Source organism: Rattus norvegicus, chromosome 4 (genome assembly GCF_021556685.1).
Source record: "Rattus norvegicus strain SHRSP/BbbUtx chromosome 4, alternate assembly SHRSP_T2T, whole genome shotgun sequence".
Taxonomy (NCBI): domain Eukaryota; kingdom Metazoa; phylum Chordata; class Mammalia; order Rodentia; family Muridae; genus Rattus; species Rattus norvegicus.
The window spans coordinates 160,627,386-160,644,141 of record NC_141537.1 but is presented as its reverse complement, the minus strand read 5'-3'; the positions used below and the strand labels follow the sequence as shown (position 1 = coordinate 160,644,141).

General features: G+C 46.2%; 1 protein-coding gene across 4 annotated transcripts in view; it reads right to left on the bottom strand.

Moving 5' to 3' along the window:
- Ano2 (anoctamin 2) overlaps positions 1-16,756 on the bottom strand; it is a 353,573-nt gene that overhangs the window by 238,368 nt on the left and 98,449 nt on the right. For all 4 annotated transcript variants that reach the window (XM_087655423.1, NM_001431940.1, NM_001431941.1 and 1 more), the window contains 3 exon segments: positions 7,798-7,949; positions 4,710-4,764; positions 1,988-2,039 (listed from right to left, as the gene is read on the bottom strand). In XM_087655423.1, the coding sequence (XP_087511549.1) occupies positions 1,988-2,039; positions 4,710-4,764; positions 7,798-7,949 (259 nt within the window).

Genomic DNA, 16,756 nt, shown 5'->3' with positions numbered 1-16,756 from the left:
GGCTGCATGAGTACACCCTGGACCCTCCATTGGTTGACCCAAGGTCAAATTCACCTTGGTATTCCTCACCCTCTGTAGCATCATCTGACACAGAGTGGGTATAGGAAACAGATGCTTTTAAATGTCTAAGAAGAAAGTCAGATTTTGAACACTACTGGACAACAACAAAATCCTAAAGATGTTTGACTTACACACACACACACACACACACACACACACACACACACACACACTCCTAAAAAGAGAAGGAAAACAGAATCTGTTCAAGCAGCCAACTCCTTGTGACCTTCCAGTAATCCTGGGGATTATCCTTTCCCAGAGCCCTAGCTTTTAAGGACTTCCCAGTTTACAAAGCAAACTCACCCTTGCCTGTTTAATCTTTACAAAAACTCTGAGAGATAAGTGTGTGATCTCCACCCCGCACAGAGGAAACTGGGTTGTAGAAAGGTTAAGTCACTCTCTGTGAACACAGCCAGAAACTTGCCAGCGATCGCTGTGGAACTAATAGGCTTGGCAGCTTTTAAAATTAACTCATTAAATAAAGTCAACTGAGTAGAATGTGAAAAGCAAAAATCTAGGTGCATAGCTGCATAGGTGCATAGGTGGATGGGGCATAGTTTCATAGGTGCATAAGGGCATAGGGGCATGAGAGCATAGGGGCAAAGGTATATAGGGGCATGGAAGCATGGGGGCATAAGGGCATAGGGTCATAAATGATGATTTCAATACATCTCCAGGGCTCACAGCCTGTGACTATAGAGCCATGACTATAGAGACTAAGAAAGAAACTGAGCTTAGTGGAAGCTCCAAAGAGCATTGTGGGAGAATCAGTGGACCAGACTTGATCTGGGAATGAGCAATGATAAAATCGGGGCAGTCACAGCTCATGTGTCCACCTCTGCCACTTTGTGCATCTCTGAACAATGCATTAGCACCAGACTGCCTGCTTTCGTGTGTACGCTCTGAAATGTTGGAGCTTTTGTTCCAAAGGTACAGAAATAGCTGTCTGTGGGAACTATCCCACAAGGTGAACTGACTCCACCAGTTACAGTGAGAAGAATGCTGGCTTTGAGAGACTGTTGCTGAGTGACCAAAAGCAGCCTGGACAGGAGGAGAGAAACTGAGGCAGGAGGTCAAGGCAGGAACCTGGGGGCAGGAAATGAAACAGAGTCCAGTCTTATATTAGCCACTTGCCCTCTCTTAGGGAGAAAGAAGTTTCTTCGTGCATAGAATGGGCTAGACCCCCTTTAAGACAGCCAAGATTCGTTTCTTCCTGAAACAGTAAACGAAAGCTGGCTGTGGTTACTTAAAGCCACTGTGTGCCCGTTTGCACAAGCTAGAGTCACCTGGGAAGAGGGAACCTCAATTCAGGAGCTGCCTCCTTCAGGTTGTCCTGTGGGCACATCTGTGAGGAATTGTCTTAATTGTCCATTGGTATAGGAGGGCTGACTCTGTGGGCAGTGTCATCCCTGGGCAGGCAAACGTAGGTATAAGGAAAGTAACTGAACAAGCCATGTGGAGCAAAGTGGTCAGCAAGGTTCACTCATGGACTCTGCATCAGTTCCTGCCCCCAGGCTCCTGCCTTGACCTCCTGCCCCAGATTTCTTCTTCCTGCCCAAGTTGCTATCGGTCATGGTGTTTGTCACAGCAGCCAAAAGCAAACTAGGACAAGAGAGTTGCAGAGACTTGAATGGTGTGAAGAGAGCGGAAGATGTGGGTGGATGTAGGGAGAACTGGAAAGAGGAAGGACGCCTTCAGCCAAGGTGAGCTAGAGGTCCGGGAGCAGTTTCAACAGCCTGGGAGCATCCTAGACAAGAGGTTAGTGGGAGCCTCTGCTCTAGGGTGGCTGCTTAGCCTAAGCTGAAGCAGCCCTTGCTTGTGGGACATGGGTCTGCTGCTCTCTCTGTTGCCCACCAAGGAAGGTGTTGACAGGGCCGCCCCCAGCCCCTCACCACCTCTCGGATCACCACGTGGGAGGGCTCCTTACCCATCGTGTTGTTGGCTCGAGAACAGGCTGTCCGCTTCAGAATTTCATGTACCTAAAAGGGAAGGACAGCAGAGCTATGAATGCCGGGACTGTGTGCGTCACCACCCTGTGAGGCCGGCTGTCTGGGACAGAGGCACAGGCCTCATTGGGAGGAAGGGGACGCCAAGCATGTGTGGAGCTCATGGCCTCCTTGTCAAAGCCATTCAAGCTTGAGTGTTTTGAGGAAGCAAAGAATTTAACCCCTCGTACACACCCCTCATTCCACCCCACCATGAGAAATGAATCAATAAAAGGTTATAAATTGGCTGCAGAGGCAGAAGGGAAGGAAAACAGAGGCAGACTGTGATACATAGCCCTCTTGAGGGCCCCGGAGGAAGTGTCTGGGTTTGCCTCCTTCCCATGTGTGGGAGCCTCAGAGAAGGTGGGGTTCCCTTCTCTTCCCTCAGAGAAGGTGCCTCCTCCACTAGTCAGGGGCTCATCTAACTAGGAGAGCCTGGAGGAATGCTGGGAAATCACAGGGCATGCAGTCAGATGTAGACGGGCTTGGACCCACATCAGAAGATCCTCTGCTAGTATCTCTCTGTCACAGGCCTAGGAAGGCTCTGGAAGACAATGGCCATGGTTGTACTTAGTGCGGAAGAGCACAGCCTATCCTAGCACTCTCGTTTGCCCAAATTGTTCCTGAGTTCTCACCCTGCCCAATCGCAACCTCTTTCTTCCACGGCAGAAGTGAGCAGTGCGTGGGCCACCTGCTCCATTGCAGCTCAAATCTCATGAACCTAAAAGATCTAGACAATGCATGCACCATCATGATTACTTTGAAGACTATCTCTCACATGGAGGGATATTCCTTTCAGAGAGACTGAGGCATATGTAGCTCGGTGATGGCCATTTAATGACTTCCTCATGGGTGCCAAGCCTCAGCGAGGCCAAGCTAGGGTATCCAATCCGAAAGAAGGGAGCAAATGACTAAGCCAACGAAGAAGGGGGCACAGGAAACCGTCATGGATGCTCGCAAATGAGATGCCAGGGGAAAGGAGCTCCTTTTGCCCTTCTCATATTTGGGGGTAGACTAAGAAAAAGGCAGAGACTGGGGAAGAAAAGCATCTAGAAGGAGGGATGAGCGAGGGATGTGCTTCATCAACAGTGTTCACACTCCTATATTCCAGCCACAGACCTAGAAGGAGCGGCAAATAAACTGGTTCCAGCCGAATGGGGCTCGGAAGTGTTTAATTCTGCTTCTAATACAGCAGTAATTCAATTACAGTAATAATTAGGAACAGCATTTATATGGCCTTGTATTATTTTACAAGCACTTTGCAATGATCAGTTAATCTCCACACCCTGTAACGCCCCGTGTGGGAGCCAAGTCCTGCTGGGAATGAGTTGACTTATAATAGCATCAAAGAAAACAGGAAATTTGCCCACTTTTCCGTGGGAAAGGAAGAGAAATCATGTGCCCATTTTAATCCTTCCTAAAACATGGCATGAAGTGACCAGAGATGATTGTGTTGTTGTTGTTGCTGCTGCTGCTGCTGCTGCTGCTGCTGCTGCTGCTGCTGCTGCTGCTGTTTCTGTTGTCAACAATGTTTGTTTAGTCTTGGTTTTGGCTTTTTATCTTAAAAGCAAGAGTAAAGGCCATATGTCTGTGTGTGTTGGAAATGCTTAGTTACTGTTCTCTGTCCCTTCTTACCTTCCTTATTACTGGGTAGATGGGAAGTCCTTCTAAGTCTCTCTCCCATATTTATTCAGCAGTGGACATGTAAGCTCTTCCCTAAGGAATGTTACCTCTACACTTCTCATGGGGATAAGTTCTAGCATGCTCTGGTCCCTCTGGCCTTCCTCTGCCAACAGGCTGTGTGTCCTCTAGAGTGGTGGGGAATAAACTGATAAGTAAATGAAGATAGTATGTGTCTGGAGGTGGGGCCACAAGAACAGAAGCCAGACACGGATTTGTATTAGAATCAAACATCCAATACAATTAAAACCTTTGATATAAAAGAAAAGAAAGGGAAGAGAAGAGAAGGGAGAAAGGAAGGAAGGAAGGAAGGAAGGAAGGAAGAAAAGAAGGAAAGAAGGAAGGAAGGAAGGAAGGAAGAAAAGAAGGAAGGAAGGAAGGGAAGGAAGGAGGGAAGGAAGGAGGGAAGGAAGGAAGGAAGAAGGAAGGAAGGAAAGGCAAGCTACAGTGAGGAAAGTTGGCTCTCTGTTTTATTATTGGGCAAGTTGGCTAATTAGCATTTCCTAAGAAATAAATTCACATGAGTCATTGCAATGGGCTTGAAGGAGAAAGGGTTCATAAAAAGGCTCACTATCCCAGCAACCAGGACTACTTCCAGCCCTGTTCAGACACTAACAATCTATATGCTTTTTTTCCTAATGCAATGCTTCTTATAGCCTTGGGTATTTTTTAATCTGTAAACCAAAGGGTTACCTTAACTGGTATCAAGTCCTACCACCTCTAACATCCCCTGATTCTGTGATTCTAAGACAGATCTGCGTGGAGAGTTCATAAGCAGCTACCTCCCCTCAAACCTTAGCAAACAAGAACCTTGTTTGCTCTTTCTCGTACCACTGGGACGGGGAGGCTCTTGGATGCCTTACAGTTGCTAGGCAATGCCAAGCAAATAATGATGAGAGATCGCAGGAAGGGAAAGGGAATGACCTGCCAATCACCGACCTGATTCCCAAAACCCTTTACTAAGCCAGTACACCCATAACTTACAATGCGGCTCCGGGTAGCATTGTCAAAGAAGGCGTCCTTTTCCTGGATGTTGTACCTAGAGGATCCAAGAAAGCAAATCATGAACCCAAGTCATTTCACCACCCCTACCCCAACACCTCTGTCCCCACAGCCCAGGGCAAACCTTTGGGAAGCAACATGTCAAAACATAAAAGTTCTCACACATTCAAGACACATAGTATGGATGCTTGTTTTGAGCCAGGAATTCTGAAAACGATTTGTAGGAATTGTTAATAATGAAAATAAATGGGCAGAAGAAAAATACCATAGAAAGACCGAGTACACCATTATTCAGCTTCAAACTTGCTATGAAAGACTGCCATGAAGGCATTAAAAATTGTAATGATGGAAAGTTGGTAAAGAGAAAGTTTGTAACAGAAAATATTTTGCCTTGGTAAAGTTTTCAAAATGAAAGCAGATGGGAAATATACCTATGCCCAGACAAAGACATTGAAAATGCTGGGGGAGGGCAAGTTTGGGGGTATTAGCATTATAACTATTTGTCTTTCAAAAATTCCATTTTGCATTCTCATCGTTGCTCCATTGGTAGATACCAAACTCAATTAGGAAAGGCCTGTGAGTGTTCATATATGGAACAACAAAGCATTTGAAAGACAGTGGGATCTAGAGTTGGAGAACAGCCTGGGTTACACAAGAACCTGTCTCAAAACAAAAACACCAAGTCCCACAGCACCTATGGGGTGATCCCCACAGCACCCATGAAGTGCTCCCTGTGTCAGGATCCTTGCTGAGGACACAGATGACTGGACATTTTTCTTACTCTTCTGGGAATCACGAGCCACATGTGTCACAGTGACTGATGCCAAGTGAAGCATGACTCTGTGTAGACTGTGGTTTTGCAAGGACAAGGACAGAGATCAGACTTCTGATTGGGAAGAATAGAATTTTCTAAAAAAGAAACTGTCTACTCATGGCCTTAAAGGATAGTGAAACTGAAAAAAGGGAAATGAGTGGAGATAGCTGATCAGAGGCCAGCATCCCCATGGAGGAAAGCCTAGAGGAAGGAAGCCTGGAGGAAGCCAGAGACAAAGAGCAGTAGGTCCACCAACTGTGGACCTGTGTGATACACTGATGTGCCAAGCAAGAGTGAAACAATGGCATGACTGTCATGGAGACAACCAATCACTTTCTCATTAGATTTCCCTGGTATTGTAAACCTAGACCAAAGCTCACAGCTGGAAAGATCAGAGGCCCTAGGAGTAGGTCATACTCCTTGTAGTAGGGGTAACCTACTACTCTTTCTTTGCTAAGTATACATATTGACACACTGGCTTCTAAATATTTGTTTGTACACAAGATTAAGGGTACTCAGTTTGGGTTAGAAAAGCATTTTTGCAGGAAGTAGAAGTCAATGTAGAGACTCTGAAGTGGTAAAAAGTGTTGAGAATAAGTGGCTCTTAAATGCTCACTCTTTACAGAACATCTATACCACCCACTCCAAGGCTCAGAGGAGGAAGAGGAGGAGGTGGAGGAGGAGGAGGGGGGAGGAGGAGGAGGAGGAAGAGGAGCAGGAGGAGGAGGAGGTGGAGGAGGAGGAAAGGAAGGAAGGAAGGAAGGAAGGAAGGAAGGAAGGAAGGAAAGGGGGAAGGAAAAGGGGAAGGGCAAGCAGAAGACAACAAGGAAGAGGAGGAAACAACATTAGAACCAGAGGAAGGGTAGGAGAAATTCTCTTATGGACATTACAGTCATTTACTGAACCCGTGATATCACAGCAGCTGTAGCTATCTGCACAAGATTGGGCCCTTCAATATCTCATCATAGGTAGGGGAGAGGCTTTTGAAGCCTCACTCTTCCTGAGGATCCATTAGCAGTTAATAGCTACTGAAATATGGGGAGAGGTAATTTTCTTCAGTGGTGTAACTACTGGTTAGTTGCCCATGCTCTGTTATATAGCCCTTGACCCATAGTTGAGTCAACTCACTGGGTCACAACAGAGGGGGGGGAGGAGAGGAGGGAAGGGGAGAGGAGAGGAGAGGAGAGGAGAGGAGAGGAGAGGAGAGGAGAGGAGAGGAGAGGAGAGGAAGAAGAGAAAGAAGAGAAAGAAAAGGTATAGAGGTATGGAAGAAACTTGCTGGGAAGAAGGAAGGGTTCAGTAGGAAGGGGAGGCATATAAGACCGGACAAAGAGCAGTCTAAATGTTCACACTACGTTATACACATGCATGAAGAAGGGGTGCCATGCTGACTCTTGCCACGTCACCCATGTCTGTGTGAGCCTGGGTTGACCTTGAAATTTGGGTTCCTCCTTGGAGCAAAAGGATAGTTATAAGGTGACAACTGGAGATGGGGACTTGCTGTGAAACGGTGCATGCATATTCATAGAATTGATATCAATCATGGCAATATACGTGAGAGGCATTCCCTAACGAGCACAGAAACACTGCTTCTAAATCTGACGACCTTGGCATCTCCTTGGCCTCTGTGCCCCTCTTCATTCGATCCCCATCGTCCCAGACAGGTTTTCCCCAGAGCCCCTTGTGAGCAGCTTAAGAGGCATCTTTCATTCCCCACTTCTCTACAGGGCTCATTTCCTCTATAAATTTCCTGAATGACCATGCCCCTAAAGAGATTTTTATTCGCTCTTCCTGGGCGAGGAGAGCATCTCCATAGAATCAAGGAGAGCACGAGTAGGCAATGGGTATGTAGAAATCCAGAACTTTCCTCCACTTTCTCGCTGTTTTATCATGTGCTGCCAATACCTAATCAGATGAACTTGGCAGAGGGCCTTCCCCATGGAAAGCAAGCACTTTCCTCCTCACAGAGTATTACAGTTCAAGCCTGACTGTTCCCTGGCTCTCCATTCAGCCTGTATAGTAGCCAAGAAGCAGGTAGGTGTTCCTGCATGAATGCCCAGAGCTGTTTGGGATAACTTCATAGAGGGAGGGCAGTCAGGGACAGAGAAACTGTTTTCCCTGGAGAACTGCCTCTTCCACTGGATCCCAGGCCCCAGGGACATCATTTCTCAAGCCTCAAGACTCAAGCACACAGTGACAGTGGAGGTCCCTCTCCGTCCCCTCTCATGTGCCTGCCCTAGTAGCCCCTATACTCACAGGTACATTTTTTCCCTGGAGAACGGGTAGGAGAGGTTTTTCATCCTGTTGTTGCTGTGTTCAGGAACTCTGGGCTGCAGCGGTGAGCTAAGCGTCTGCAGAATGGCGCTGAACTTCTTTGCGATGCTTCCTCCTGCTTTGATCTCGTACATCTATAAAAAGTAAAGCACAGGATGCCACCTGCAACACTTGAAAAAGAGCAAGGGGCAGAGGTCCCTGGGGAAACTACTCCGAGCAAAGGAAAGGGTGGGAAGAATAAGAAGCAGGGTTTTTTTTTTCCTTTTTCTCCATTGCTTTTCAGAAGCTCCTCTTAGTCATGCATGCTATGGAGGAAGGTGTCCACTGTAAAGAAACATGTGATTCCAAACTTTATGACTGTCCCACCATCTTACAGAAATCTCAGGAAACAATCACCATCCCTCCACTGGATAAATGCATATAGAATTGTAAGAGCGAAAATACCAGGTGCTTGACACCAGCTGCCTCCGATTCCCACACAACCCAGTTAGGTATTAAGTTAAGGGTCCAAAAGACGATTGCTTTGGTGCCAGAATGGCTGGCCAGGCAGCGTGGGGATCCTCCTAGCTCTGCTTCCTCTGCACTGAGATTTCAAGTGAGTGTTCATGGATGCTGCGTGGCAAACACTTTTCCAACTGAGTTCTGTTCCACACCCTGTCCCCCAAATATGAAACACTCCATGACATCTGACCTGAGTAAAATACAGACATATTATCATAATGACCATTAATAGTTAGAGTTCACACGTTTGTTTGTTTATGTTGCAGAGACCACATTAATGCCTACATTAGAGTTTTGTTTTTATTTCAATGTTTGTTTGTTTTTATTTGATGGGTGTTTTGCTTGCCTCTATGTCTGTGCACCATATGGGTAACTGATACTCTCTAAAGTCAAAAGAAATCATCAGGTCTGCAACTGAAAGTTGTGAGGGTGGTACTGGGGATTGAACCCCGATCTCCTGGAAGAGCGGCCAGTGCTCTTATCCTCTGAGCCATCCTCTTGTGCCCATTATGACCTTTATTTTAGACTTTCAGGTTTGTAAATGCAGTAACTAAAGTACAGATGCCATAATTCAGAAACGCTATGATGTGTTGATGACAGACACTGGCTCTCCACAGGCGATTTTCCTTCCCAGACATGACATCCATCCCCACTCCTTCCTCAAACCTGCCTGGGCTTTGTAGTCACTTGACCAGTAAAATATGATAGAAGGAGTGCCAGTCAGCCCACCCAATAAGATTAGTGGCTTCCACTCTAGTCTTTCTATGTCCTAAAATGTCCTGAGAGTCTGCAGAGAGGGGACTCCCCTAGCTAGACTCCCTTCAAACTTCCTGCAAACAGCAGGTATGGAAACAACGTCCCTGCCCTTGAACCTTAAGCCACCAAGAGACCACAGCTACTGGCATGCCACCGAGTAAAGTCAAATGATCCTGGCTTTACCTCTGATCAAGCTCCCGACCACAAAAATCATTCAGGCCCGCTCGCTTCTGACTCCCGATGCCTACATTACAGCTTTTATTTTTATTACACTACTCCATAAATTTTATTTAGTAATTATTTAGTAATAAAATTACTAAGCAAATTTAAACTACCAAATAAGTTGCATTAAGCTACTAAGTTACTATTAAGCTACTGAAATTGGGTTAACTTCGTCATGCCGCCGGGAGGAGTAGTACAAGAGCCAGCATGCAGGACATTCTGATGTAAAAGTCTGCCCTCTTCTCTGCCACACTCTTTTCAAGTTGCAGAGACTAAGTATGAGGGTGCTCTAAGAAAATGGCACCCAAGGGTGTGCAGAGGACTTTGAGTCTCCAAGAAAGGTGGCCGCCCTTTCAGCTGGGGAATCTGAAAAGTGTGTCACTGGTGTGTGTGAGGTAAGTTTCAGCTTCAACCAAAGAGCCACCTTCTTGCTCATTTTGTCATAAAAACAACAGGCAGCGGTGGGGGTGGGCATGGGGCTGAGGAGTCCTCACAACTAGTAACTGACCGAGAACCACTTTATATCTTCTGAGCAGTTTCTATTTATTTTTTGGTTAAAATAAATTAATAAAGCTCTGCTATTTAAAAAACAAAAACAAAACAAAATCATAGGAAAACTCTAACTAAATGGTAAAATTTTCGTTTTGTTTTTGAGCCAGTCTTACCTTTTTCTCCTGAAGAACTCTCTATTACTAGTTTACAGTGTATTTCATCCAGTCTTCGTATGTATATGTTTATGTGTCTATGCACACACACATGCACACGCACGCACATGCACATGCACAGTGACCATCAGACAGCATAAGGAGAAAGCAGACGTTGTGTGTCCCGGGATAGCTCCAGGTCCCTGCCTTGAGGACTTGGGGAAAACATGTAGATCCTTTCAGATTCCCTGAGGTACAAGGGCAGGGATATAAGGGAGTTCAAGACAAGAATTCATCCCCTGAGACAGGACCCCGCTCAAAGAAGCACCGAAGTCTACTGAACCCCTTGAGCGTTTAGCTGCATAGGTGTGAAAAATGACTCCGAACAAGAGAAAGAACCATCTGGAAGGAGTGAGAATGGTACCCATTTCTGCAGGCCAGATGGGAAAACCCTATAATTTTGGGGGCACTGGGCGACCCACTGGTTTACTCAGTAGTGGTGGATGTTTAGCCTGAGACTGAGTCCCTCCAGACCCACTTAACAAGTCATAAAAGAGGGAACTAGGCTCCATAGCTTTGAAGGTATTTCCCCAGTCTAGCGCGACCACGACTTGAAACATTTAAGGAAAAGCAGTGTACATTCATGGCACGACCATTTCCAGGCATCTCCTGGACATCCGCAGCTTGAGAGTTGATGGGTTCAAGTGCTGGGGGTGTGGAGGGGTGACGAGAACTCTGACAATGACCCTTGCAGTGTGCTTAGCGTTGTGTTCAGCACCTGTACCACGACCAGCTTCTCACAGAACCCATGAAGACACCACAAGGGCTACCAGGGAAGAGCTGGACCTTCACCTCACAGAGGAGAAAACCAAGGCTCAGAGGGGTAGGCAGGTATCCTGGATGCCCTGTCTTGGACTCTTCCCTTGACCCAATGGCCTTCCACCCTCAGCAAAGCCCCATCGTCTGTCCCAGAAGAGGAAGCAAGCGTGAATGCCCTGGTTTAACCCAACGGCTTAGGTTCTCATTTCACCTTCCCAGAAAGGCACTCAGGGCTCTGTATTATTAATAATAATCAGTCAGGGTATCGTTATTACTGTTATTCTTGGACATCAGAGAATTATGAACATCCTCAGGAATGGCAAGACACATGTTAGCCAGCTGCTCCCCATTATGCCTCCCTGGGTACACGATGCGCCTCCCTGGGTACACGTTGTGCCTTTCATGTGTTTAAAATCATAAATAATCATTAAAGTATGTTGCTCTTATTTTTTTATTCCCGGGCTCAAATGTGGTTCTCATAAAAGCGTGCTTTGGCCCCACTGTCACAGTCTAAGGGGTTCACTGAGATTTCTTTTGTCTTACGTCTTTCTTCCTCCTTGTCTCTCCTCATCTCCCCACCCCCCACAGGGGCGCATCAGTGTGGTCCCAAGGCTGATTTGTTTCCTCTCTGCATTAAAATCATGTGCTTTGCCGAGACACAGGGAGCCACGGTTCCAGTGATGTCTGTCTTGGACAACATACAAGTCATTGTCTCCACTTTACAGATAAGAAAACTGAGGTAGTATGGCCAGTATAAAGAACATGCATGAAGGATCTACCTCCCCCCACCCCCAAAAATGAAAATGTATAGCAAGATAAGAGACAAATGCTACCCCCAATGATCTCTAGGTCGCTTTTTTCTACTATGGTCTGTGAGGAGCTCTCTCTGCAAATAGGCAGATTAGCCAGCAAGAATACAGGCCAGGCATAACGCTGGACGCCACCCCCACCTGGGCACGCCATGCCGGTAGATGTAGAGTCAGTTTACCTATCTTCCTGCCTTCTAGTTGGCTTTTCCTCAGTTGTCCCATCAGCTGTCAGATCACTGGTGTCCAGTCATCACCCTTCCTAGCATCTCTCTCATGACCACAGTCATAGAGTGTCTGAAGACTACCTCTGTGACCTCTGCTTCCTTTAATTTCTGAAAGTTGAGCCACATGGGGACGCGAGGCAGACAACATGGCATGAGCAAGTGCGCGTGAGGTGGACTAGATGGAAGGCTATGCAGCCAGAGAAGAGGAAGCCAAGCGAAGAAGCACAGAGCTTGCAGCTCTTAAAAACTGTTGTCACCCCTCAGTGGTGCCGAAGAGACGCTCGGCATGTGCTGCACCAGTGCGAAGGATTCTAGGCTGCTGCGCATCTGTCCTCGCTCACTGGCCCGTAAGCACATGTGTCCGTGCATGCGAGCGCTAAGCCATCCCCCCACCAAAACGGAAGCAACACCAGGAGCCGAGATGCTCAACTGTACTCTCTCAGAAGGGAGCCCTAGAGCCAGAAGGGAGGTCTCAGAGAGCACAACCAGAGACTGAGCAGCCCTTCGCCGCTCTACCTGTGCCTACAGGTTGAGCTTCCTGTCTGCAGCCATCGTGTAGACTGTGATATCTAACCGTAAATAAAAATAATTAAATAAATAAATAAATAAATAAATAAATAAATAAATAAATAAATAAATGTATTTCTCTGCTGTCCAATCCTGTATTCGTTTGTGGTTTTTATTTCTGTTGTCAGCATGTCTTCTGCACATGAATGAATGTTTGCTGACTTTTAAATTTTGGGATAGAATCCAAGCTTTTTAAATTACATGGCTGACAAGGCTCCTTACGAGCTGTGCCTCCCAGCTCCCTCCTCAGTTTCGTTCTCCTCTCTTCACAGCCTGTGTTGTTCCCACCCGGACTCCTCTCAGTTCCCTCTCACAGGCTGGATTTTTTGACCTTGGGACCGGGGGTGGGTATATCTGGAAATGTTCTCATGTGTCCCAACTTCCAAGTTCCTGCCCAGCCTTCAGAGCTGAGCTCGAACCCTCTCCCACCCTCATCTAAATGAGTTTCTTCCCTGTTGACTCTCATTATATGCCCCTCTTGTTTTCCTGTGGGTGTCTCTCAATTTACAACTAGCCATAAAATGCTGAATTCTCACCACATAAAAGTCATCAGGGCCAGAGGACAGCTGTAGTCACTACTATATTAGCAGAACATCTGGGGCATACTGATTTTCAGAAGTTTTCATCAGATGGGTGGAGGATGGACCAGAGCAAAGAGAAGAAGTAAAGTTGTGGGAAACCAAACATCCAACATGGCAGAACCTGCAGCAGAATCCCCAGCATGGACACTGATGGCCTTGCCCCATCTCTTGACCAGAAGCCACCACATGCTTGGGATGAGAAACACATCGTTCAGGTTTCTCCTTGCTCCACCCCCAGTCAGGAGATACATGGAGCTGAAGGTTCACATAGATTGAGGACCGATAAATGGGTAAGGCTCTCCCAAGGAAAGAACACAAGGGTAAGGGTACTGTTGTCGGTTTTCACGGTGGAAGGATGCCCATCGTAGCCTGTTCCAAGCTGCCGATTAGGCAATAATAGCTTGCAAACTCTCAAATCAGGAACAGTCCCTTTCAGGAGCCATTGGGAGCATTTGTCACTGAGAAAGCTTGTTTTGCATAGGAGCTCCATCCATGAGTCCCAGGCAGGAAGTACAGGAGGCTGATGGTCGGCCCCTTCCCCTTTGCTTCTCCTTCATGCTGACTCCTTTCTGTACATTCACAGACATCCTGCCATGGCTGGTCTTCATTGTCAACCCGACTGGACTTATGATCACCGAGGAAGCACACTGTGGAGGACCTATAATGCTGTTCTAGAGACTTCACTGAGGAGGAACGGTTTGCCCTGAATGTGGACAGAGGCTTATCAAGGCCAAGGACCCCTGGGTAGATAAAACCAGGGAAATTCAACCAAGCACCTGCCTCCTCTGCTCTCCATTTCCTAGTTTGCCTGAACGCGAGGTGTTCTGGCCACAGACAACTTTCATCCACACAGACTCTGCTAGACTTCTGCCACAATGATGTGTGATCCCCTCTCAAACCAAGAGCTAAATAAGTCTTTCCACCCATAGGTTGCTTTTGGTCTGGGTTTTGGCTACAGTGACAAGAAAAGTGACTTTAAAAGGCAGCATGGCCACCCTGGGGCTCCATTCTTGTGTCTTCTGCTGGACCATGTCCCTTTGCGCTGACATTGTTACTAACGGCACCATCTCTCTCAAAACTAAACTGGCATCGTGTGGACCTGATGGCCAGCCCACCACACTGTCCACTCCTAGCCCTGCTAGCCTCTTGTCTAGGTCCAGCCCCTGACTACTTCAAGCAGTCACAACTTGAAGGCTATCATCAACAAAACTATCACATTTATTTTAACTAGATTTGTTTGAGTGTTAAACAAAACAAAGCCTAAACTCGGGTCGTAAAAGACCTTCATGTTTGATTTAGAACAAGGTTTCACTCTGTACCCTGGGGTTGGTGTGGAACTCACTCTGCAGCTTGGAACTCACAATGATCCTGCTTCAACATCCTTAGTGCTACCATCATAGGTTTCTGTCCTTGTTCTTAGCCTCGTACTTTTCCCGACTTGGGTCAGGCTCCTCTGCTCACAGAGCTGTGTCATCCACATGGCATGTCCATGTCCCGTCTGAGCTTCTTCCCCAGAGCCACAGCATGTAGGTGCCGCCATTCTCAGCCCGCCCCCTTCCAATGTTGAAGCAGAGACAAATGTTGGAAAATGAAACCAAAGTCAGAACATTCTGCACTCACTCTCCAGCTATTTAAATAGTAATTTGGGGCAGTGCCAAAGCACCCATTGAGATATGAAGTCTAAACTCTCCCTCTGCAGTGTGCCTAGATTAAGAACAAATGTTTGAGAATGGGCTTTGACAGTAAGAGGACATCCCCACCTCCAGCCATCTCTATATAACAACTACAGCTCTAGTTCACTTCAAAACCATTGATGATGATAATAGTCTGTCCACAGATGCACTCCAAAGGCTTAAGTAGATGGTGACTCCTCTCCCTACAACCAAGGATTTACATATAGCTAACTGCAATAAAAATCATAGGGGTCCACTTCACATTTTATCTTATTGGGGGAGGGAGTGTTTTTTGAGATATAGCCCAGATTGGCCTGGAACCCATCATTGCCTTGCTTGCCCTTCTATACTCTGGTTTTATGCCAATTTGACACAAGCTAGAGTCATTAGAAAAAAGGCAGTCTCTCTGCCTCCATAAGGTTTTTCTTAATTGGTGATTGATAGCCGAGGGCCCAGCCTATTACAGGTGGTGCCATACCTTGTCTGATGGTCCTGGGTTCTGTGAGAAAGCAGGCTGAGCAAGCCATGAGGAGCAAGTTAATAAGCAGCATCCCTGTATGGATTCTGCATCAGCTCCTGCCTCCAAGGTTCCTTCCCTGTTTGGATTCCTGCCCACACTTCCTTCAATGATGAATTATGATGCAGAAGTATAAGACAAATAAACCCTTGCCTCCACAACTTCATCTTGAGCATGGTGTTTCATCACAGCAACAGATACCCTAAGACACCCTCTCAAGTGCTATAATTAGAGACATGGACTACTGTCCCCAAATCACCTGTCTTTAACTTTCTGGATTTACTAAAGTGTCAAAATACTTCCAATGAGTAAATAGATCACCATTTGATGAAGGAACTAATTGCCAAGGAAGGGAGAGCTTCTATAGCTGAATTCCATTTGACATGAGACATATATGAACTCTGTCCTTAACAGATAGATACCTATTCTTAAGTAGAGAGACTCTCCTAAGGATCATGACTAACAGAAGGTCCTAGGGCCGAGGGAGCAAGAGCCTTGTGGCATCAATGGTTCAATCAATCTAGATCACATTGAGCAACTATTACTTCAATGGCACACAATTATTTTCAGGAAATTCATAAGAAATATGAGTTCCTGATCCTAAAGATTTAGGGCACAGGTGAAACCCAAGCATAATTCCCAAAGGCATCTGGAGAAAAAACACCAATGGGTAGGGCAAACATTGAGTGGATAGTGGCGAAGAATACAAGAAAGGAGAGATGGGTTCAGGCACCAGGAAACAAAGGAGGACGAGTGAAGAGGGCAGGATGGAGACTGGTGCACAAAGGGTAATCTGAGTTGCTTCATTCATTCATTCATTCATTCATTCAGGGAGGAACAGGAAGTCATTCTAAAACCCAGGATGAGTGCTTTTGGGAAGGTCTCTCCCACACATGAAGGAGGAAGCCACTCTGGTCTAGAAAAGTCTATGTCAAGAAGATTGTGTAGGCCCCACAGAGAGGCATGGTTGGAAGAGAACAGTCTGGATGATCAGGAGCACTCAAAGGAGGACCAGTGATGCCCTCAGGGATAGGGATTTAGCAGATGTAGGTAAAGATCAGGCAGTTAGGCTAAGTGGGACAACTTACTGTAACTCACCTCAAAGAGATAGCAGAGAGGCACGCATAGAACTGGACCCACTAGAAAGTGGACAAACCAAAGAGAATCTGTCTCCAGGACTCTCCACTAAGCAGCAAGAATAAAAACCTACATATACATACACACATACACATGTACATATACATATATGGTGTACATATATGTATACACGCATCAAAATAGAGAAAGGTAGGTTGGTAGACAGATGGACAGATGATAGACTAACAAATTGCCATCTGCTTTACACATGGAACACAGCATTTTAGAGTAAAACAGAGGGGTTGGGGATTTAGCTCAGTGGTAGAGCGCTTGCCTAGCAAGCACAAGGCCCTGGGTTCGGTCCCCAGCTCCGAAAAAAGAACCAAAAATAAATAAATAAATAAATAAATAAATAAATAAATAAATAAATAAATAAATAAATAAATAAATTAAAACAGAGAATACAGAGAATTCAGGCTCTGTCTTCCTTACTTTACAGGTGAATGTAAGTCACTCCCAGAATTAATCCTCCGCCGTGGAATAATTGTAAC